The sequence below is a fragment of the Pempheris klunzingeri genome, chromosome 5, assembly GCF_042242105.1.
Source record: "Pempheris klunzingeri isolate RE-2024b chromosome 5, fPemKlu1.hap1, whole genome shotgun sequence".
Lineage (NCBI taxonomy): Eukaryota > Metazoa > Chordata > Actinopteri > Acropomatiformes > Pempheridae > Pempheris > Pempheris klunzingeri.
The window spans coordinates 14,825,360-14,848,771 of NC_092016.1; the positions used below are offsets into that span (position 1 = coordinate 14,825,360).

General features: G+C 43.0%; 1 protein-coding gene across 1 annotated transcript; it reads right to left on the bottom strand.

Moving 5' to 3' along the window:
- Window positions 1–752: 752 nt before the first annotated feature.
- On the bottom strand, window positions 753–20,710 carry grm3 (glutamate receptor, metabotropic 3). The gene is made up of 11 exons (XM_070830156.1): window positions 20,393–20,710; window positions 18,855–18,998; window positions 15,217–15,486; window positions 14,115–14,739; window positions 5,510–5,752; window positions 5,211–5,400; window positions 4,275–4,584; window positions 3,972–4,165; window positions 3,488–3,620; window positions 1,621–1,798; window positions 753–829 (listed from the first exon to the last, which is right to left on the bottom strand). The coding sequence occupies exons 1-11, from the start codon at window positions 20,708–20,710 to the stop codon at window positions 753–755; spliced, it is 2,682 nt and encodes an 893-aa protein (XP_070686257.1).
- Window positions 20,711–23,412: the final 2,702 nt, after the last annotated feature.

A 23,412-nucleotide genomic window follows, 5' to 3' on the forward strand; every position in this document is an offset into this window, starting at 1 on the left:
AAATCTTTCAAAATGTGAATAGGTGAACTCTCGAGCTGAAAATTGCATTCTGGCATGGTGTAGTTGTAGGTCGATGAGTCTGATGGATTTTTGAACATGTCCGTTCCAGCCATCTTAAGCTATGCAGTTTATCCTTTTGTCCACATTCATTCTAGGGTTACAAGACTGTCAACATTGTGCTGTTTGAACCATCAGTAGTATAATATACAAATGTACAGATACACAATAGAAATGCATACATAATTGGTTATTACAATGAGACCTACAAAAAAGCATGAGAATAAAAAGTCTGTGGGATATTGCAGGTGAGGCAAGCAGAGCCACAAATGTGCATCCAGACTGAGGGACACACACCCTCCTACCATGATTAAGCGCATGTCTATTTACACCGCATCATAACAAAGCTATCAAAAACAAAGGCTCCAAAAATTCCTCCTAAAAACTTTTTTTTGTTCTTTTGTTTTCTCTACTTACAACAATGTTGATTCCATGTATGTACATCCCTAGAAAATAATTTAATTATAGTTACACACTTTCTACATTTGTGAAACAATACAGTTCTAGTCCACAAGGAAGGATTGTTTGTCTGTTTGTGCATGTATTTGTGTGTATTTGTACACATGTATGTATGTGCGTATGTGTGTACGTGTATACAATGTGTGTATGCGGTGGGGAATGATGTTTGAGGGGGATAACGTTCATGGGTTGGCTAACAGTCGCAGGGGCTGATTTAGAGAGGGGACTGGATGTGGTCACAGAGAGGAAGTGGTGGAGTCGACAATTTCTCTCCCGTTGCACACTGTTGGGACGTGGTGAGCACTGACAGAGGCTAGAAAAATAGAGAACAAAAAGACGAGAGGAGAAGAAAATGACATAGACAGAAATCAAGCGTTCCTAGACAACAGATTTGTGTGTGTAACCGTTCATAAAAAGCCTTCCTCAGCTGATGATTTTTTACTACCAGTGGGATGACGAACATGTCCTTAAAACATTTTGTGTTTCTGTGATATTATGGGAATCTAACAATACCAACAAGCTATTTAGTAGAGGTGGGGGATTCTGCAAAATTTGGTTTTTATCCGGTAAGCCGATATTGATACTTTTTAAAATACTTTTAATTATCAAAGCAGCTTATGCTCTTTTATGTAGGGGAGAACAGTGTGTCATGATTTATGAGGTGGATGCCAGTGAACCCTCTATGTCAGTTTTCTTTCTCATGATTTTTTGTTGTGTTAAACAAGTTTGTGGCGTTGCCACAGTAGCGAAACACCTTCCAAAACACATCGCAGTTGAGATCTCACTCTACTGCTTGACACTACAGTTTACTACTGTTTACAGTCAAACTACATCATGATCATCAAGCATTACTGTAAAGGTAATGCTTGGTTACACAGTAGTCTATAACTATAGATGCTTCTGGCATGGGATGCAGCATCATAACACTGTTCTGCGGCTGTTCTACAGAAACACAGAAAACAAACATCTAAATTCTCCAAGACTTTGTACTGTGCTGAATATTGAATGCTGAAAAAACCTATTTAACAGAGGCATAAACGAGACCAAGCGAGTGCTGCTCTAGATCCTATCTCTTTAAAAGTGAGGTAACTGCATGTAACCCACCGTGAGATGCGTATGTGGTGGCAGCCCCACTGACACTGAAGCGATTGAGGTTAAGCCTGTGGCTGGTCACATTCTTCTGGGGCTGGAACATGATGATATGGACCTTGGGAGCAAACATACAGCCCAGGACCACAAAGCCACTCAGGCTGACTGAGATACACATGGTAGTGGTCTGAACCTGCAGTGAAAGGAGGAGGAGACATTAATTAGCAGCCAGACTTTGATGGATAAATCTTATGCTAATGTTTTACAAAGTAATCGCCCTTAAGAGCTAATTGGGTGATAATAATCTGTAATAACGAGCATTTATCAATGGCACTTTTTGAATGAGCATTACAAAGTGCTTAACAAAAAATAAAACAATTGTAAATGAAAGGCAATGCGATAAACAGTAGATAAATATAGAGCACTCAAATGCCTACAGTAAATAACCAATCTCTTTAAGTACACAAAGCCAGTGAGGCCTGTAAAGTGAGAGTATGACTCTTTGCTGGCAGACTTTGTTACCTCGCAACAGTCCAGAGGATAACAATTAGAGGATGGATCAATAAAAGACCACATCAACAGAGACCAGAGAGGCCAAACTTAACAGTGTCTCAGTGGTAGCTTTAACTTCATTCTCTGCCATTTATTATAGAAAATCAATGCAAACTAACATTTTCAGCTCTTTTTACACACAGATTGTGCAATATTGGCATAAAGAAGACTCGCCATTAAGCCGGCGTTGCCTTTTCACAGTGAACTAAACAATGTCAGCAAATTGCTGCCCCAGTGTATGAATGTAGGTAGCATGCCAGCTACAAAAGAGCCGTGGCATGTAAGAAAACAGCACTGGGTCTAGTGGCGCCCCATCCTGTCCCATCCTGTCGTGACTCTGCTCGGTTACTATGTCCACTCAAGCCTCAGAAGCCGAGCAACACTGAACTCCGATTAGTATGTCTAAGTACGTTTTAGGCTGACGGTGAGGCGAAATAACGGCAAAATATTCCAACTGCAACATTCTTGAAGAAGTCGTGTAAAAGCGGTTTTAGGGACGTCCGCATAGGTGTACGCTGTATGACCCTTTCAGGTTCCCACATCACTGCTGTGCATCAGAGAGGGTTACAGGGTTGATTGAATATCGGCCACTCACAGCACTATACCCTACAACATCTCCTCTGCATATGTATGCGCATGTATGTACTTGTGTGTGTTAGTGGGTGGTTGTGCATGTTGGTGATGTAATGCCTCTACCTGACTAATCTTAAAGTCAGATTACAAGGCCAAAGAAATGCTTATTTCCGGAGAGAGAGAGAGAGGGAGAGAGAGAGGGAGAGAGAGAGAGAGAGAGAGATGTTTTTTTTTTTGCAAGGATCAAATGAGCAGCCCTGGCATCAGCACTCCTCTCTTATGCCCTTTGATACAGTGCACAGTGTGTGTTTGTGGAAGTGTGTGCTTATGGTGTGTGTGGACTGTATGCTTAAGATTTGTATGGATAAGGTGAACACCCACTTCCCTTTGCTGTTAAATCTGGACATGTGTCAGCAGTTTGACAGGGGCTGTCTGTTTGTCATCCCAATGCTGCAGAGCTGGGACATTTGCCAGCAGGATTAGAAATTGTTTAAGTTGCCACTACACCTGTGTAGGCACTGTTTTGTAACCCGTGTGCTTGTATCAATCATGAGTTATATTATAAGGACCCTCCTCCTGTTCCCAATCTTTATATAAGATAAGTTAACTGGCTGCTGGTTGTTGTCACAGTTATGCTTAGGATCAGGCTTACCCAACAGGAGATTATGGTAGGTCAATGCAATGTCTTCCTGAAGACAGAGACACGTGTTTGTGTAGGCGCATGTGTGTGTGTGTGTGTGTGTGTGTGTGAGTGTACCCTGTAGTCACTGGATGTAACGTAAAAGATGGGAAGAAAAGCCAGCCAAATTATACAGGTGGTATACATGGTGAATCCAATAAACTTGGCCTCGTTGAAGTTCTCAGGGCACTTCCTGGTCTTGAAGGCATACCTAGAGTGATACAATCATATATGTGATTAATCAGACACCTTCTGGAAAAAACGTATATCTACTCTGATGCCTAACGTATTTCTTGCTTTGAAAACAGAACTTTTGAAATTGAAACCTGATTCATCTATTAATCATTTATTTATTCATGATTTATCTAAGAACCCAGCACATTGTTGAGCGTATAGGAATGTAAATCAGCAAAATGTAACAGGGTTGTTTCTAGGTGTGCATGACAGCATGGCACCAAAACACAGTACACGAAGTGCCCAGTGTGGAGAGCATGAAGCACTTTAGCTTGAAGCTTTTATACGTAACTATCATGGCAAATCAAACCAGCCATGACACACTTACACAGTACACAGGATGACCAGGAGCACGTCATATCCCAGTGACAGCAGCATGCTGGAGTCCCGTACATTACACTTGAGGATGACCGTCTGTCGTCGCTCTGGCAATGTGAAGCGCCGTGTCCCGGGAACTTCTAGCAGCAGCCACACCGACACCATCACTAACTGGACCGAGATTAAACTCAGACAGATGAACACCTGAAATAGTAGGGAGTAGAGGTAGGTAAGGTCATCAAGATCCACAGCGTCAGTCCGTCCATCCGTTTGACTCATGCAGATGGATGGACATGATGCTGCAGTCACTCACCTGAGAGGACGGGCTAATGAAGCGTGGCCTCGCTGCACCCGCTCCATCCTTCACGCCACTGAAAATCCTGGCGATTCTGTTGGTTTTGGTCAGGAGGGCGGAGTAGCACACAGCAAATGATGTGCCCAGGCCGAGGCGCCGCAGGGCGCAGATGGCAGGAGAGGGTTTGGCCAAGAAGAGGAAAGTCATGGCGTAGGACATGAAGACTCCAGAGAGAAGGATGTAACATAGCTCTCTGCCTGAAGCTTTCACTAGTGGTGTGTGGTTGTGTCTGACAAACACCCAAAATACCAGACCGGTGCACATGAACCTGTGGATCGAGTGGAAGTTATGCAGCAGTTTCATGAAGTCACAGTTTCTTTATTACACAAGTATGGATGAACTATATATCACAATAATCTGCTCTTCTAACATAAGTACAGGGTCATATAATATAAGTTTTACGAGTTAAAAAACACAAACAAAGAGGTCTAATAAAACATATGTGTAGTACTGACCCTAATGCTAGGCTTATTGCAAGGCCCCATCCTGCTTAGTCACTGTTGCTACGCCTGTCAAGCTTTCTCAAGTGTCTCTGAAAGATTTTATCAGCTGTGCCTAGTTAATGTTAATGTTTTGAATTTGTCATGTTTCATGTTCAACTGATTTGTTTTCAAGCAGGAATCATGTAAAGGGGTCTTAAATATGACTACGTACATGATATTATGCTAAAACACTACAGCTGCACATCCAGGTAAATAGTCAGAATCCTGTAGACAACATGTAAGTAAAGACACAGCATTGTTCTTGCATTGCAGTGTAGAGCAATCCTTGGTAACACTGGCTGGGGTAGCTGGAGTGTACACACACACACACACACACACACCCACACAAACACAAACGCCTCTCAGGACCAGTCAGAAACTGACATCATGTTGACAGCCCTTTATCACTCACCCTACACAGGCGATGGTAATTGGACCAATGGCCCACGCATCTTCCCACATAATATAGTCCTCAGGGAGATCGTAACAGGACGTCAGGTCATCAGTGGGCCACTGGCCAGGAGCACAGGGCGAGCAGGTGAACTCATCAGCCAGGTATTCATGAGGCTCACAGGCTGTGCAGATCCAGCAGCAGTACTCACCTGGGAGACAGGAATATGAACAGCAGAGTGTGACAGTCTGAGATCTTTTAAAAGGCACTGCTGCTCGATGTGGTATGTCGCTGTGACGAAAAAGAACACTGTCTCCTACCTGCCTGCATTTTTTTCATCTCATTGCGTTCACAGGGGTCGCTGCACTGTGAGGTGGGCACCACTTCTCTGGGCCAGTGAATCAGTTCGCTGCTCAGACTCAGAATCTCTGCCCATTCGCCTACTGGCACGTAACCATAACGATCGGCAGAACGCTGATAGCTGAAGATGTTGTATCGGCCCACGCCGTCCCCCTGGGAATCAAACTTCACGACCGTCTCACTGCCTGGAGGAGAGAAAGGGGCTGGAGGGGTTGAGAGGAGACAAAGGGTGAAAAAGAAAGAGGTAAGATGAGTGGTAAAAGGAGATTAAAGCTAAACAATCACAAACAATGATCCCATTGATGTCTCATTGATGCCTTTTAAAAGCAGCAGTGAGGACAGACACAATAAGCCATGGTCAGTTAAGCCCTAGGAGTCCAGAACAGACACCGAAGGGCATTACAAGTGTTTTCATTACTGAAGACCAGCCAGATACAAAAGTACTAGAGCTGAGAGGCTCTAAATGCCTGGTATGCTTGGTGATGTCTGTGTGTATTGTTGGTGTCCTATCAGTCCCTAAGGTCACATAGGGACAAAAATGCTCCTCTAAATTCCAATCTGACAAAGTTTATTACCAAATACATCATTAACAAACTGCCCATAAAGTCGTATAGGCATGAAGGCTGAATCCCTGGACAGTGCTATTGCTACCCACACATTGATAGAATTAGCCTCTGGGTCTCTTATGTGAGGGAGGTACACTGCTGAAACTGCCAAATTGGTTTGTATACAAGTTGTTATGAAAGGATTACCATCTACCCGGAGGATGTGGGAACAGAAGACATTGTAAAATTGGCAGGATGCTGAAACCATTAAAAACAACCCAAGGAGAAAAGCGGCTACGGACTGGGAAAAAAAAGTAACTTCTTGATGCTTGGCAGGCAGTGTTGGGCCTGACAGTGCTGACACTTGGTCGTTATGACACAGACAAAGTGTATGTCACTCGTACAGTGCCACTTCTGTCCTTCCAGCGGAGCAATCAACTCTGTGCTGCTGACACATTGTACAGAGCTGAGTGTTATACGCTGCTGCCTCCCCTGTCAAATGATGATGTGGCTGGGGATAGTGTACACTGGGTTTATAAAGCATCACTCTTCAACGTATAACAAGGCTCTCGCTCTTCAGTGCACTGCAGCATTGATGATACTGTGCTGCCTTCCTCATATCTCCATGTCATTGGGTAACCGAAGAAGTCACGGGACCAATTCTTTCTCCAAATGTACAGTTTGGGATCAGAAGAATGAATCAAAATACAGTTTGTGGATAAGATGTTGGGCTAAAAAGTGTGACTGTGTGTGTGTTTGTGTGTGTGTGTGTGTCTGTGTGTGTGAGAGAGGATGCGTGCACACACGCCTGTGGAAGCTCCATTAGGTTTTACTTTACAGTGTGATGGTTAAGGTATTGCTCTGAGCGCTGTGGGAGGCTGTGCTGACAGAACCAAAGCTCTGACCCTGCTGTTAGTGGTGTGTGTGTGTGTATGAATGTGTGTGTGTGTGTGTGTGTGTGTGTACACGCTTGCAACACTGACAAGAGCTAAAGTTGTGCTATTGTTGTGAAAGCTCAGTGTGTTCAGAGAAGAATGGCGTGTCAGATGGCAGCAGAGGGGGTTAGGTTTTATGAAATCCATAAATCACAGAGACAGCACAACCCTCTATCTTTCTGCTCTCTCTCTCTCTCTCTCTCTCTCTCTCTCTCTCTCTCTCACACAGGAAATTCTGAGTGTCAAGTCTTCATTGCATTTCGAGGCTAAATGCTTAGGTGACAGCTAAATGAAAATGATTTCAATAAGAAGTTGCTGATAACATCTTCAGACGAAGAAGCGATATGAATCCATTATACTGCAAGTTGGCAGATAATAAAGTCTGCTAATAACACTGAGCAATAAGACAAGCCCAGCCTCCTCCTCTTAGACACCCATACACACACACACAGAAACACTTTGCCACAAGCTAATTATCATAACTGCACCTTATTAGGACTTTAGATGTGTGCTGAAGCCTAATTAGCTGTATGTGGTGATTACGTGTAATACAGACTAAAGAGATAACGGCATTAGCCTACAGACCCATTTGAGGGCGCTGTATTGTCCTTGACTTCCCTCTAACAGATCACATTCAGAGAGCAATAGACTCGTGATTCTTCCATATAACCAACACCAGCGACCTTGCTGACGTGACAGAGCGGCTTATCAGAAAAGTGTATGAGGGTGCAAGATAGAGCAGGCGAAGGCCACCAAGGCTCCTCTGGTGACTGCAGGGAGCTGAGACAGCGCAGGCCCTTGACTGATGGACGCCTCTCAACACTGTGCTGGGCTAAATTTAAAAGTGAGTGAGCTCAGCGTTCAAGTGGCCGAAAGATTTTGGTTCTGGCTAAACGGGAGTACACAGCCATGCAGCAGTGTGAAGCTGTGCTTGAGCTAAATGTTCACACGTTTGCAATGACAATTCTATGTGTCATGTTTTCCATATTCACCATCTTAATTTTACTTGTTAGCATGCAAACACGTACTAATTAACACTAAATAAAGTACAGCTGAGGCTGATGGTACAGTGGGTACGGAAAGTATTCAGACCCCTTCACTTTTTCCACATTTTGTTAAGTTACAGCCTTATTCCAAAATGGATTCAATTCTTTTTTTTCCTCATCAATCTACACACAATACCCCATAATGACAAAGTGAAAAAAGTTTTTTAGAAATTTTTGCAAATGTATTAAAAATAAAAAACTGAAATATCATGTGTACACAAGTATTCACACCCTTCCCGAAGCCACTTCTTCGTTATCTTGGCTGTGTGCTTCGGGTCATTGTCCTGTTGGAAGGTGAACCGTCGCCCCAGTCTGAGATCCTGAGCGCTCTGGAGCAGGTTTTCATCCAGGATGTCTCTGTACTTTGCTGCATTCATCTTTCCCTCTATCCTGACTAGTCTCCCAGTTCCTGCCGCTGAAAAACATCCCCACAGCATGATGCTGCCACCACCATGCTTCACCGTAGGGATGGTATTTGCCAGGTGATGAGCGGTGCCTGGTTTCCTCCAGACGTGACGCTTGGCATTCAGGCCAAATAGTTCTATCTTGGTTTCATAAGACCAGAGAATCTTGTTTCTCATGGTCTGAGAGTCGTTTAGGTGCCTTTTGGCAAACTGCAAGCAGGCTGTCATGTGCCTTTTACTGAGGAGAGGCTTCCGTCTGGCCACTCTACCATAAAGGCCTGATTGGTGGAGTGCTGCAGAGATGGTTGTCCTTCTGGAAGGTTCTCCCATTTCCTCAGAGTAACGCTGGAGCTCTGTGACCATCGGGTTCTTGGTCACCTCCCTGACCAAGGCCCTTCTCCCCCGATTGCTCAGTTTGGACGGGCGGCCAGCTCTAGGAAGAGTCCTGGTGGTTCTGAACTTCTTCCATTTACGAATGATGGAGGCCACTGTGCTCTTCGGGACCTTCAATGTTGCAGAAATTTTTCTGTACCCTTCCCCAGATCTGTGCCTCGATACAATTCTGTCTCAGAGGTCTACAGACAATTCCTTTGACTTCATGGCTTGGTTTCTGCTCTGACATGCACCGTCAGCTGTGGGACCTTATATAGACAGGTGTGTGCCTTTCAAAATCAAGTCCAAACAATTGAATTTACCACAGGTGGACTCCAGTCAAGTTGTAGAAACATCTCAAGGACGATCAGTGGAAACAGGATGCACCTGAGCTCAGTTTTGAGTGTCATAGCAAAGGGTGTGAATACTTATGTACATGTGATATTTCAGTTTTTTATTTTTAATACATTTGCAAACATTTCTAAAAAACTTTTTTCACTTTGTCATTATGGGGTATTGTGTGTAGATTGATGAGGAAAAAAAAGAATTGAATCCATTTTGGAATAAGGCTGTAACATAACAAAATGTGGAAAAAGTGAAGGGGTCTGAATACTTTCCGTACCCACTGTATGTCACTACAATGTTTTTGGTCATAAACCAAAGATTTGGACAAATCTAAAATCACAGTTGTACTACATGTAGTTGCACAGATGTGTCTATATCCAACAGTATCTTAAGAGACTGTCTGGGTTTACTGAGTTAAAGTCAATTGGGCAGATATTGAGATATTGTAAGTGAAAAATGGCTGATGTTGCTCCAAGAAAATGGATCACCAATGTCAGTAGGATCCATGAATGTCTGAACAAAGTTTAATGACAACAAGGTGTTGAGATATTTCAGTCTGGATGACAATGGTGGCCTGGCTGACTGACTGACATTGCCATTCATAGAGCCATGCCACTAGCATGGCTAAAAAGAATATCAGTAGATGCACAATAGACAAGAAGAGGTTAGTGCAGCTAAAAGGAATTGAGTCCTTCAGCTACTCGCTGGGAAGTGTGTCATGGAGTTAGGCGATTGATAAACTGACACGTTTAGACTAAAAAACAAATTATTGCAGACCAGCTCTGAACATTCTGGTGTTTATCTGAGAGGATTCACTACAATGTCAACCAAAATCTGTAATTAATTTTTAATGTGAATGCATTTAATCAAACAGCTGGGGCTGCAGAACATAAAACAAATAACAGTACAAAAAAACCCAAATAAAGTAAGGTGAGACAGAGTGCTGTTGTAACACAGTCTAACCAAATCCTTAATTTTTGAGAGACACTTTAGCATTCCTGCTAACTCGAGAAACACCTTATTATTCTAGCTTAATTAGAGGCATGGTGAAAACAGGCTTTTCATTCAGAAGCTGTGAAATTAATTATGTTCTCGGCCATGTCGGGCTAAAGCGAAGCCCAAGGGGGATTGTGGGTATTAAAGGCAGGGAGAGAGAGAAGAGGCAAAGGGACTAGGGAGAAATAAGTAGGAATAAGTAATCTAAAAGTGAAGAGAGAGAGAGAGGTACACAGACTCAAAGAGAGGGGACAAATCTTTTCTTTGTGTGAGTGTGTGACTAAAAATTCTAAAGTTGGCTGTTGATTGGCTGATGGCTGGGGAATAGAGAATTGTAGTTCCAAGCATCAGTTCATCTGAATCCCTGATTTAATCGTGGTTTGAGCTTGACAAGTAAACACTGCATATAGGTCTATGCACAAAAGCACATCTGTTCCAGGTAAAATATAAAGATACAACAGCTCTGCATGCTAATGGTGTGACTAACCTTTCTTGTCCCTCTTTTTCTTCCTTCAGAGGGTTGATGACCTCACACATCTGTGCCCCACAGACACACACACGCACACACACACATCCCTGAGCATATACAGATATTGGCACGGGGATGCACTCATATGTCACAAATGCACACACAGACAGATCACATCAGCTATATTTATTCTCCCCACAGATTTGGTCCGTAGGGATGGAGGCGCTGCCTGGGCCATGGACCAACAGGCCACAGGGGAAAAGAGGACAGATAGCGTGGAGAGAAGGAGGTCTAGAACAAGAGAGAGAAATGTATAGGAGGAAAGGTGCAGCAGCAGAGAGCTGAGGCTTGACTGAAAGAAAAGTGGTCAGATAGAGGAGACAAAAGAGAGAAACGGCAGGCCAAAAGCAGGGAGGGAGGATGAGCCGAGAGACAAGATAAGGGCAAAGAAAAGGGGGAAGTGACAAGGGAGAAGAGGGAGAAGAATACGAGAAAAAAGAGAGGAGATAGCAGAAGAGAAAAGCAAGAAACTAATGTGACGGCAGCAGAGATATAGGTAGATGGAGGAAAGCCTTTAGACAGAAGAATCAATAGAGAAAAGGTGAAGGATGGATGGAGGGATGAGCAAAGTGAAAGAGTGGAGGAACAGACCGGTGCAGAGAGGCGGTGGAGGCAGGAGATCAACCTTGTGAAGTCTGAGTGGGATGTGCTGCTTTTGAATGTAGAGAGAGAGAGAGAGAGAGAGAGAGCAGGACACTTTCTGGGCGAGAAAGAGAATGAAGACACACCGGGAGAAAGAGAGACAGAGTGATCGAGAGTAAGAGAAAGAGAGACGGAAAGACAGAGGCTGAGAGTGACAGAGACAGAGAGACAGAGTAAGAGAGTGAAGAGGAAATGAGGGAGAGGAGTGAAGGTTGTTCTCTACCATCTAAACGTTGCAGTAAGCTCTCTGCTCAATATGGCCCTGAAGGCACACCGCCTCTGCTAACACAGACATATCACACACACGCACACGCACGCACGCACACACACACGCACACACACACACACACACACGCACACACACACAAAAGCGCAGAGAAGGGGGAATATCACATCTATCACCACTATTTGAACAGAAGACTGTGTGCATGTGTGTATATACTGATATGTTTGCTGCAGATTGGGGAGGTGGGTGGGAGTTGAATGATGGCTTTGAGAAGTGTGTGGGTTGGGGGTGTCTGCAATTTCATGCTGGTGAAAAAACAAGCATTTCAAACCACCTCTTTTTAAAAACTGTTTTGCACGTGTTTTTGTATGTGTCTATTGCGCATATGTATGCGTGTGTTTTGTGCTCAAAGTATGTAGCAAAGGCCTCATAAAAATGCAGAAACGTACCCCTGTGTCTAATACTAGTTGGTAGGGAGCAGTTCCCATGATCTACCAGATCACTTCAACAATTGGCCATAGTGTCGGCTTCATTACCATAGCAACTAGCGAGAGGAGACTAGATGAACAGAGCGGCATATGAAAACACAACATACTGCCTCAGTGCACCACATACGCTGCCAGTAACACACAACAAAAACAGCCTTATCACAGTCAAAGTCACACACAGTCCACTCTGTTATAAATGTAAAGTTTAGGACATGGGATTGTCAGTGTATTGGGAGGCATCAAGACATAACTGAGATCAAACGGTGACGCAGTGTAAAGAGTGTATAATGAACATGCATGTGTGTGTAAGAGAAGGAGATGGGAGAGAGATAGAGAGCGCTGAACAGTGTTGGTTTTCCGTCTGCTACAGTTCACACTGAGAGCACTGCGGATGGTGATGCTGCAGTATTTATACCCCACATTCAACCTCAAATCACCTCAGCTCCTTCCTTACATACTGTAGCTGGAACGATGTATACGTACAGCAGTGTGGGGGCACGTCAGCCGGGGCTCACCAACAACTTAAAACCGAAGGCTGCTTCCGCTTCCAGTTTAACTGCACCGCCACCTTCAACATCCTCATTGTCTTATCAACACAAGTTTTTTTTCTTTTACTGATACAGCTGTTTGCCATGCTGTAACTGTCGTCACTGACACTGAGCTGCAAAGAACTCAACATCCTTGTACATGCTGTTACTACTTCCCTGCTGCAGAGTAAAGACATGTGCCTCATGGACATACATCAGTAGTGAAAAGAAGGGAGGGACAACGGGAGAGGAGATGGGGAGGAAGATGATCAGACATAGAGATGTACTGTAAGGGAGTCACAATGGGATTCATAACTCCTCTCCTCTCCTCTCCTCTCCAACTTACTCCACGGCATTTTTAAACTTTCTACGTGTGAATCTGCATATCTATTCCGCCCCTCTCTGTATACATCCTATAAGGGAGTGGTTATCATTTGTGCCAACCGGAGGCTGCGACTGCAATCGCCTTGACTATTTCCTCTCTCCCTCTCTCCCTCTCTCTCTCTTTTCTTCCCTCTCTATCTCACTCTTCCTCTCTCTATCCTTCTTTCTGTCTCCCCCCTCTCAGGCAGAAATGCTCCAAGTCTTTTGATTTGTAGCAGAAATGAAGATGGGGAATTTCAAAGAGAATCCTCGTCTTCTGCTGACGCACGATGTCCCACTCCGGCATTGCTCAGTTCTCCCTTGTTCCTTCCCTACATTCCTCCCTATCTCTTTTTCTGTCTTACTCCCTTTTACCTTACCCCAGACTCTCTTTTCTCATTTACTCTACCTGTCAGTCTTATCTGCAAGCTTTCTTCCCCCTCCCTTCATAGGTGATGCCATTCTTTCGTCCTCCATCCATCCCTCCTGCTCGCTCCCCAGCGTCCTGTGGCAAAGCTGCCGTGTTAGTGCTGTTAGTCTGGCTGTTTTGATGTCTGCTCCTGGTCACGGTTGGCAGAGGAATAAGCACCTCTAAACTTGTGTTAGTCCTCGAGACACAGCAGTTTATTTATAACGCTTCCTTTGTACGCCATCTGTCAGTCAAGCCAATCCTCTGTCTCTTCTCTCCCAACTCTACAGAGACTGACAGACAGACAGGCAGCCTGCTATAGGAGCTATTATAGCACACACAATCTCATTAGTGCAAGAGAGAAGAATATGGCTGACGGATTAACTGCAGCTCTCATTCCTCAGAGCAACTTTGTAGTGTCGTATCAATTACGCATGGGTAATAGGTGTCAATGGCAGGCTGGCTCTGACAATACATAGCAATTAAGCGGATTTGTCTCAGTACTTTTTATGTTCTGTGGTTTGGCTGCTTTGGCTGAGGAGAAGGACAACATCCCTGTGTTGTTCATGAGAGGACTGTTAACTAGGCGCAGCGCTCACATTCCTTTCTATTCCTTGGTACCTAAACGCCCTCCTCCCCAACTTCCTCTCCAACATTTCACTTCTTTTCACTCTTCATCCACCTTGAACACTTTATCTCAGACTCTTCACTCTCTTCGCCGTGCTCCAGCTCTCTTACCTGTGAAGCTGACATTAAGGATGTAATCCCTGTAGAGTCTGCGCCCATCCAGTGCCTTCATGCTGTCGCACAGCTTGGTGGTGTTGAAGCACAGGCTCCGTTGCATATTATGGAGGGCAATGGCCATGGCATACACTGCGTTCACCACAAACATGATCTTGGACTCTGGTTCAAAGTTACTCTTATCCATTGACAAGTCCTTGTCACACAGCGGGAGAGGTATCTCTCCCAATCCAACACCTCCCCCACCTCCTGCTCCTGCTCCTCCACCACCCAAGGAGCACTGGAACCGCTGCTCCCAGAATTCCCTATACCAGGGATTACGATGGTTTTTTTCCGGGTTCAGGCTGAGGAAGTAACGGTTGAATTCAGGTACAGGATTGGCAGCAAGCTCAAGTGTGATGGCTCCTTCAGCAGTGACCTCATTTCCCTTGACAATGCTTTCCTGTGCACCCCAGCCATCGCTGGCCACCCAGATGAAGGAGGTGTTAAGCCTGGCAGCAGCTGCCAGCAGCTCTCTGGCATCGTCGCTGCGCAGGAAGAGGACAGCCACACGGGCATTTGGCTTCTGCAGGAGCTGACGGATCACAGCTTCATAGGACTTCTTAGCGTTAGAACGCCCCACCTAAACAGAAAGAGGACATTAATGTAATGACAGATGTACTGTGAATAATCCTCCTACTCCCAAATAGGTTTGCAGTCCGTATTTGTGATTATTCTTCACCGCCATTCATAGGAAGATACAAGCAGAAAATGTCTTCTGTACTTTGGTCTCACACCATCATGCACCTCCGTAGCAAATGAGATGAAAAATGTGACTGTGAAAGTACCCAGAATAAGTTCTTGGAGATAAGCCTTTATTTTCTGGTTCACAACTGATAATACCAGCGTAATATAAACTCCATTTGTGTGTGAGGCAAGATAAGACATGGAGACAAACTTTTACAAGCTCACAAATTTAGCGCCCTGTTCATTGTTACTGGTGAAGCTTCAGGCCATACATCAGTGTGACACTGCTGATTAATGTTTTGGTATCTGATTTTGCACACTGGTTGCTTAAATTCATACATAAAAAAACTCATATTTAATCGTATTCTGTTACCTTCTCTGAAGTGGCAATACAGATGTTCCTCATGCGCGCCTCTTGTTCGAAAGCCTCTATCCCGGTTTCACCGTAATCACCCTCCGACGCCACAGTGGACACGTATGTCCAGTTGAAGAACCGGAGGATCTCGGCCATGGCTTTGGCCTGGTAGAAGTCAGGGGGCACCGTGCGGGCAAAGTAATCGTAGCGGGTCTTATCACTGAGTTTGGCACTGGTCGACGCATAACTTATCTGAGGGATCTGAAAGAGCCTGAGAAGGTTGGCAACCTGCGGGGAGACACATGACAGTAACATGAGACATAAATCAGGCGAAATAACTCCACACTGTTGAAACATTACACTATCACAGATTTAATGAATCATGCATACTTCACATTGATTGATTAATAACTATTTATTTACTATATTTAGCCTGGATTCTCCAGCATATGGAGATATGATAAGGTTAATGATTTTGCTTCAGAGTAAGCACACAAGCTGCACAACACAACACATCACAACACAATAACAATTTTATTCTAAAATGATCTTTTTGATTTCATGCAGCTTGAGTTTTAATTGACAGATTTCTTGGATCACCGTTTTGTTGCTGACTGAATGAACGCTGTAATTTCACATGCAGTGTGAATCAAAGTTGATGTCTTTTAGTATTTCGTTTCATTAACCTCTGACTAAATATTGTCATCAAGCAAGAGTTGAAGATCAGTTACAGCAGTGATGTACACAAAATTGGTCCGGCCTATGGTTTTCGTCGACCTATGCTGCGTCGAACTCAAGCAGTCAAACAGCTGCTTGTGCAGTTCACAATGCGAACGTTTCAAGAGGTGGCAGCAACAGAGCAAATTACTGTACAATACATTTAAGGGGGCACTTGAAAGAACCATGCATGTACACACACAGAGCAGTAAGCTACAGGATATGCAGTATCTCCAAAACAAAAATCCAGTTTTTCTGTGTATTACATGGGATGACAAACTTGTCTCTCGCCTCTCTGTGGTGAGAAAGAGGGAATTTCACTAATAGCCACACTGGAATAACAAGAATGAACCCTTTATCTGTTATCTTCATACCAGATACTGTGACAAACTGTCCACCCCTTGGATTGCTTGACAGGTGCAATCATTATTATTTTCATATCAAAGTTTATATCTGGTCCATGTCACTGCTGAGTTAAATATTTTTGTTTTGATAACAAAACTATCTGATAAATACAGGGTATCCCAAAGAATTAAAAATGTAAGTAAATATAACAATGTTTCAGGATGCTTGTCTCTAATATGGTCCCATGGAGCAAAGGGAGACAAAAATTCAAACCCAAACTTCAAAGATTTGCATTTCAGAGAACATATCATTGTTTTTGCGTACGAGGATGGTTTCTTCTTAGGCAAGTATGTCTGCTTATGTCTGCTTATGAAATATCAGCCAGCAGAGAACATAATGTGTGTGTGAGTAATGTTAAAATCTATCAAATCTATCATTAACTGCAGTAAAACTGCTCAACCACTGTTAGAGGGTGTTTTTTTAAATTTTCCCTTCGACCGCCTGGTCTGTATCAGGGAGCAGATCTCCATATATGTCAGGCTCCTCCGTTAATGTATTAAAATGTTTAATCAGAAATGATTGGCAAATTGACAAAAAATTTAAATTAAGACCCACAAAAATAATTGGATGAATATAAATACATGTATTTCTTCATCTAAGACAAAATGGAGCATAGACGGTTACTGCTGATAGGAACTGTTTCATGCATAACATGATTATTTAAAGATAAAAGACAATACAGCAAGCGTGGGCATGTAAGCACACAGAGAAACACATAATAATAGCACACACACACACACGCACACACATACACACACACAGTTCAATAAATCACTGACTCATGCATTAGTGATGGACATCATCTGGGGTCTACTGATGTCCATATAATATTCCCTTTTACTGTTGATTGGGGTTTGGTCATGTTCTCTTCATTACAATTTTAGTCACAGACGCCAACACAAGCAGTGAATATATTATTTCTACACATTCTCAAGCGCACAAAGACATGTAAACATACACAATCAAACATGCGCACACACGCAAATAAACACAAACTACACAGGCATTCTGTTCTCGCCTCAGTTTAATCCTTTTAGAGTGCAACACTCTGGGCTTCTCTATATTTCATTCATAGCTCAGTTGATGAGCTGTTTTGACAACATGTCAGAATCTCATTAGACTAATAATGTGGAAGATTAGAAAATACAGTCATATATACATATACTGATGTGCACAAGGACAGGTGGACAGTAACACCTGCACTGACACATACATACGCACTTGGATGGCTGCTTATTGTACTTGGGGCAGATTTTATAGTTTTAAGATGGCAGTTGACTTAAATGTCAGGGAAGGTCACGCTGCAGAATGTAACCGCATTGCTCCATTACCTGCCACTGAACAGTGACTACAGCTAGCTAAGAGACCTGTCTTTAGGGACATTGAGAGTTTACTCTGAAAGCTGCTCCCTTCCTGCGAGAGAGAAGGAAAGGAGATGTTCTGTAGGAATGGCTTGAATATGAGAGATGAGTTGAAAAAAAATGAAAGGAAAGGAGGAAAAAATTGGTGCAGTGGAGGGTTGCTGTGTGTTTTCTGCTTGGAATGCAAGTCACACACACGCACAGACACATGGAGACACATACACACACGTGCACAGACGGAGGGGAGGAATGAAGCCTGGTACGCAAATGCTGTAAAAACATTGCAGTTTAGTTGCGCGTGATTAAACATAGAATAATTCACTATTACTTCATTTAGAAGCAACAGACAGACTGGCCAAGTAGAGAGGCATGAAGGAGTAGCTGGATTAGCTTCACTGGCAAGTGATCAGAAAGCAGAGCACAGTTCATGTCTCGTAAACAGTGCTGCCCTCGGAAAAGACGGGTAAAAACAACAGCAACAGCAACAAAGGGCAACAAGAATGAGCTGCAAGGAAACAAGGGATAATTATGTGTGATGAAGGACAAGAGACAGAGCAGATGTGTTAACAGTGCCTGCCCCAGGATGGGGGAGGAGGAGAAGAAGGGGGCTGAGGTCAGCATACACTGAGCTCTTCCCAAATAGCCGCGAGGGGTGCCTCTGAATGCATATAAAGAAGGAGAAAAAAGAGAAGCACCCAGTGATGAGAGGGAAGGGAGAGAAGATTTAAGGGACAGAAAAATGAGAAATACATAAAATAGGAGGGGGGGGGGGAGTGAGAAAAAGAAGACAGAGAGACAGTTGCAGAGATTAGGGATTTAAGGACTGATAGGAGGATGCTTTTGTGCAGTCACAGAGGAGTAAGGGAGAAGGAGGTTTTATGTTAAACTATGCAAATTACCCAGCTCTGTGACAAGAGCTACAAGAGCTGGGGAGACACACAAGAGCACACCAATGGAACTTGATTCTAAGAAATACATACACACACACACACATGTGGTGACACAGACATGGACACGCTTGCACAGCCATGTCACTGGAAGTCAGCTTTTGCACAGTTGGTCGAGGTACTTGTGCGAGGATGAGTAAAAAATGGGAGAAGAATCCAACAAGGACATTGAAGTTAGGTGATGATGGTAAAATCTGTTTGATCAAATATTCCTACAGTGTGTTACCTGTATGGAGACGCTGCTGAAGGATCCTCCTATGACTCCGGCGATTGCGAGCGGGCTGTCGTCCTGCAGAGCGTAGGATCCGTCTGGACAGATGAACTCTGTGTCGTCCACCTTGGTGAGGGAGGCTCGTACAAACTCCAGAGCCTAGGAAACACACCCACGTGGATATCTTAAATCAGATGCTGTGCAACATACTGGGTACCATATGGTCGATGTTATCTCTTTAGCCTGTTAAACACTTTGAATTATGTTCTTTATAAGACATATGCAACATGATTAAAGACTGACTGATACATTTCTTATGATGTAACTTTCATCTATTTTGAAGGTACTATAAAAATAAAACATTTATTTACATGAGTAGCTGCTAAATGCTTTCCATGCAGGGTCTAAATTGCAAATTGACTTTTCTGAGACTAAGTCACATTATAACACATGCTGGTCCGTGGATAAACAGCCTGCAACCCATTTAGGGAAACCAAAAGTTAAGAATCCAGGGTTTACACAATCCATCAAAGAGCTCATTGCATCAGATCGCTTGATGCATTGCCCCTAAATAGCTCAGCAATAAGACAGAATATATTTTTTTGAAGATAACAATCCCTGAGGGAAAGTGTGTTTTTTTTTGTTTTTCATTTTTTATATCCGGCTCATTTCCTTCATCACAAATAGCTTCAATCTCTATTTCTCATCAAGGATTTGCTGTTATCATTTGAGGCAGGATCCTATACCCGTAGAGAATAAAATAGAATTTCGAGGTACATTTACTTTACCTGAATATTACCTTTTAATGAGACCTTATAGTTTTACTTGATTTATAATGGAAGCATTGCACTTTTTACTTCTGACACCACAACTTACTTTGCAAAGCAACTTTTTAAATACAAAATGTAGCAAAAGTTCAAGTCCCCCCGCAGCACAAGAGTACAAACAGCTAATTAAACAAACTGTGTCTTAACGGTGCTGTGTCTAAAAAGTTGTATCAGCATTCACAGGTAAATGCAGATACTAGTGAACACTCCACAATAGAAAAATAGTAGACCCTCTTGCAGAATAAATGCTCTAACTGAGCATTATTTCAGGGATGGACTTCTAGTCTTACGTTTGTTGAGGATTTAATTACTTTCACCTCTATCATATACATATACTAACATGCAGGGGATAATAGTTAAATTATTACTAGTCATGAAACAAACACAAGAACAGCTGCGAATACTGTTCAAAGAACACATTACTAGCTATCAAAATGGTTAAATCACCAATGATTTCGAAGGCACTTATGTTTGCAAAAGCCATATTTGAGTTTTAAAGTAAACAATATCTTACCTATTGACAAATGACAGCTTAAGTGATTATAATTAACATATCCAAGATTATTCAATATACACATTTAAACAGTGTTTTAAGCGGTTAGCTTGCAGCATAGATTTAAGATGAGAGAGATATTCCTTTGACAGAAAAGTCTATTTAAATCCTGTTCAGAATCGTCTCCTAGTGAGAAACATGCAGAGTTTATGTACAGTGACTGTCTCACCCACCTGCTCCAGTGCATAGGTATCTCTGGAGCAGGTGTCCAGTATGTGGACCCCGAGGGAGACCCCAGGCAACAAAGTGCTGTCCATATTGATTCTGTCTATGGCAAACAGCATGGCCTCCAGCCTCTGGATCCCTCTGTCCTCGTTCACACGCCCACACTCCTCCATCCCAGCACCTTTCTCGTGCACCGGGAAAAGTCCGCCGAGCACCAGATCTCCCTCGATGCGGATCTCCCGGCGGGACTGAGGCGGGTCTCCGACAGAGAGCAAGACGCCCCGACACATCATGACCAAGACAAGTGCGGGAATGCGGGCCACCATGTTGGGCTCAAGGAGGGCCAGGGTTGTCAAAATGTGAGGAGAGGCTTAACGGAGAGTGGGAGAGAGGGAGGTGAGGGGCTGAGGGTGAAGGTTAGGGGTGAGGGGTTAAGGGTGAGATGTACAGTGCGCGGTGGGGTTGAGTCAAGCAGTGGCCGTGGATGCTTGGGTCGGTTTGTGGACCATGAAACGGTCAGGGAGAGCAGAATTGGACCACACATGGAGGGGCACACCATCTGGACATCAGTCCTGCTTGGAGAGGAGAGGAGAGGAGTTATGACTCCAGTCAATCAACGTGCAACAGGACAAATCACAAAGCTGTCAGGAGCAGCACGATGAAATACTTTTGCAAGTGTTGCTTTAAAGTATGAAGACAGCAATGTAGACCTTTAGTGGAGTTTACTGTTAACAAGGGCTCAAAGTTGTTTCTGCCTCACAGCCAAAGCTACGCCATGACTAAAAGGGATATGGAATCGTTTGGAGATTGTAACCCCCCCCCCCTTCTTCACCCTGTAAACTTTCTTCTTATAAGTATGTGTGTGTGTGTGTGTGTGTGTGTGTTTGCCCCTGGTTGTATCAGGATAAGCCAGCTTAGATGGCTGGTTGATACATGAGCCCAGCCTTCTCATGCCACAGATCAGAAAAGCCTCTCTAATCTGATCTCTCTGTTCCAACAATTCACCGCTCGCCCATGAGTTTATACCCCTAAGTATTTGTGTGTATGTATGTGTGTGTGTGAATGTATTATCAGATGTATTGCTCCCCCTCTTCCCTGCATAATTACACTGTGAAAACTGAATGCATGTTACAATGAAAGAAGCGAGGCCAACAACAGCCGATGCCACTTATCATAGCTTACAACTCAATTAAACCCATCACTCTCACTTCTCACTGTCTTGTTCACTAACATTCTCCACTTCTACTTTTCTCAGAAACAGCCTGAACTATTATAAGAGACAATATAAAGTATTTTTTCTTATTCTTTATGGGGAATTTCACAGATTTTACATTTCCAATGTAATTTACTTGACTGTAAAAACATTTGTATGATGCCTTATGTGCATCTAGGGGGTGCTTTGTCCCCTGAAGACATCATCAGGGATGTCTCAACTTGGAATTAAAGACTATTCATATTTCAAACTGAGGTTTGAAAGATGTGGAAATCCACTAGGTAAGGAAGTTATACAAAAGGTTTTTATTGAGGGTCATTAGAGCAAATGTATTGATTCAGGCTATTTGAAACTTGACCATTACTAGGACTGCATGTTAACACAAATGGTATTAACATGCAGTTGGTATTTTGATATGTGGATAATGACATTGAACCACTGACCTTTGCATTTACAACTGGTACTAATAAGATTTTTCACTGTCTTGATTTAGCCACTATTGCGATCAATCTCAAAATGCAAATCAGGAAGGTGGAGCTAGTGAACTTTTCAAAAAACAAGCCGTATCTCATGTGAAGCGAAGTAATGGTGCTGTATGGGCTCCACTTATTTTTCATTGCCAGAGGAAGGAGACGTTTGTAGGTATTATAGGAGAAGTTATTTGACCTTTTAACTTGTTGAGTGAGTTTTTAGCAATGTAAGCCTTAAGGATAGCAATGTTGGTATGTCCAACGGTCGATTAGTCAACACTGAAATATCTCAACAGCTACTGGAAGGATTTCCACGAGGAAATAAATAACTTATTACAAAATTACAAATAACTTCACTTGTGGATAAATTGAAAAGACTTCGGTGATCTCCTAACTTTTCCTCAAGTGCATGGCATTTTTGGTTCCGAGTGAAATAGCTTGAATAACTATAGAATGAATTGCTATGAAACATGATGCTGACGCTCACATTTTTTATTTTGTCCAATACTTTGGGTCATGGACTTGCAAAATTCCTGATAATCACATCAGTCTCAGCTATACTTTGTGCTAAGTGCTAATTAGCAAGTATTAGAATGTTGTCATGTTAAAGATACTAAGTGGCATGTAAGTAAGAAAGTTAGCATGTCTTTGCAAGCGTGTTAGCATGCTGACCATTGCATTTAGCTCAAAGCACCTCTGTGCCTTGGCACAGTTTCACAGAGTCACTAGCATGTCTGTAGATTCTTAAACTTGCTTTCCTAAGAATGCAGAATGCAAATACAGATTGCATTTACTCGTGTCAGAGATTCAGTTACAATGTAAGCCACACAACTTCCAGACGTGGTGTGGCAATTTAATAGCAATGTGTTATGCATGCATAATGCATGCATTTTTCTTTATTCAGATAGGACATCCAAATCTATTGCATGCTAACAACAGGTGGAAATGAGATATTAAAGTCAGCATATCCCAGCTCCTGCTGCATTTTGACCTTTCTTTTCTTGCAAGTTCCACAACTTTTTGCAAACGCAATACTATATGTCCAAGACTCCCAAGATTCAGCTGTATGATATGATAAATAACCTGTTCTTACTCTAGTCTCTCTTTCTCTCTGTGTTTATATCTTTTAAACAATTTAGCTAATGCAAAGTCAGTAAAAGCCCTGAGTATGAAATAGCTTTTTTCTTTTAAATTCTGTCTCTTATGTCTCCCCTGCAGTCTCTGCAGTCCTCAGGAGAGATAAGACAGAAGCTAGAGGTTGACGTTTTGACTATGAAAATCAATCTAGACCAACGAGCAAGCTTGTAGTGAAATTTCTGTTGATTGCTGGCATCTCTGGCCTAAA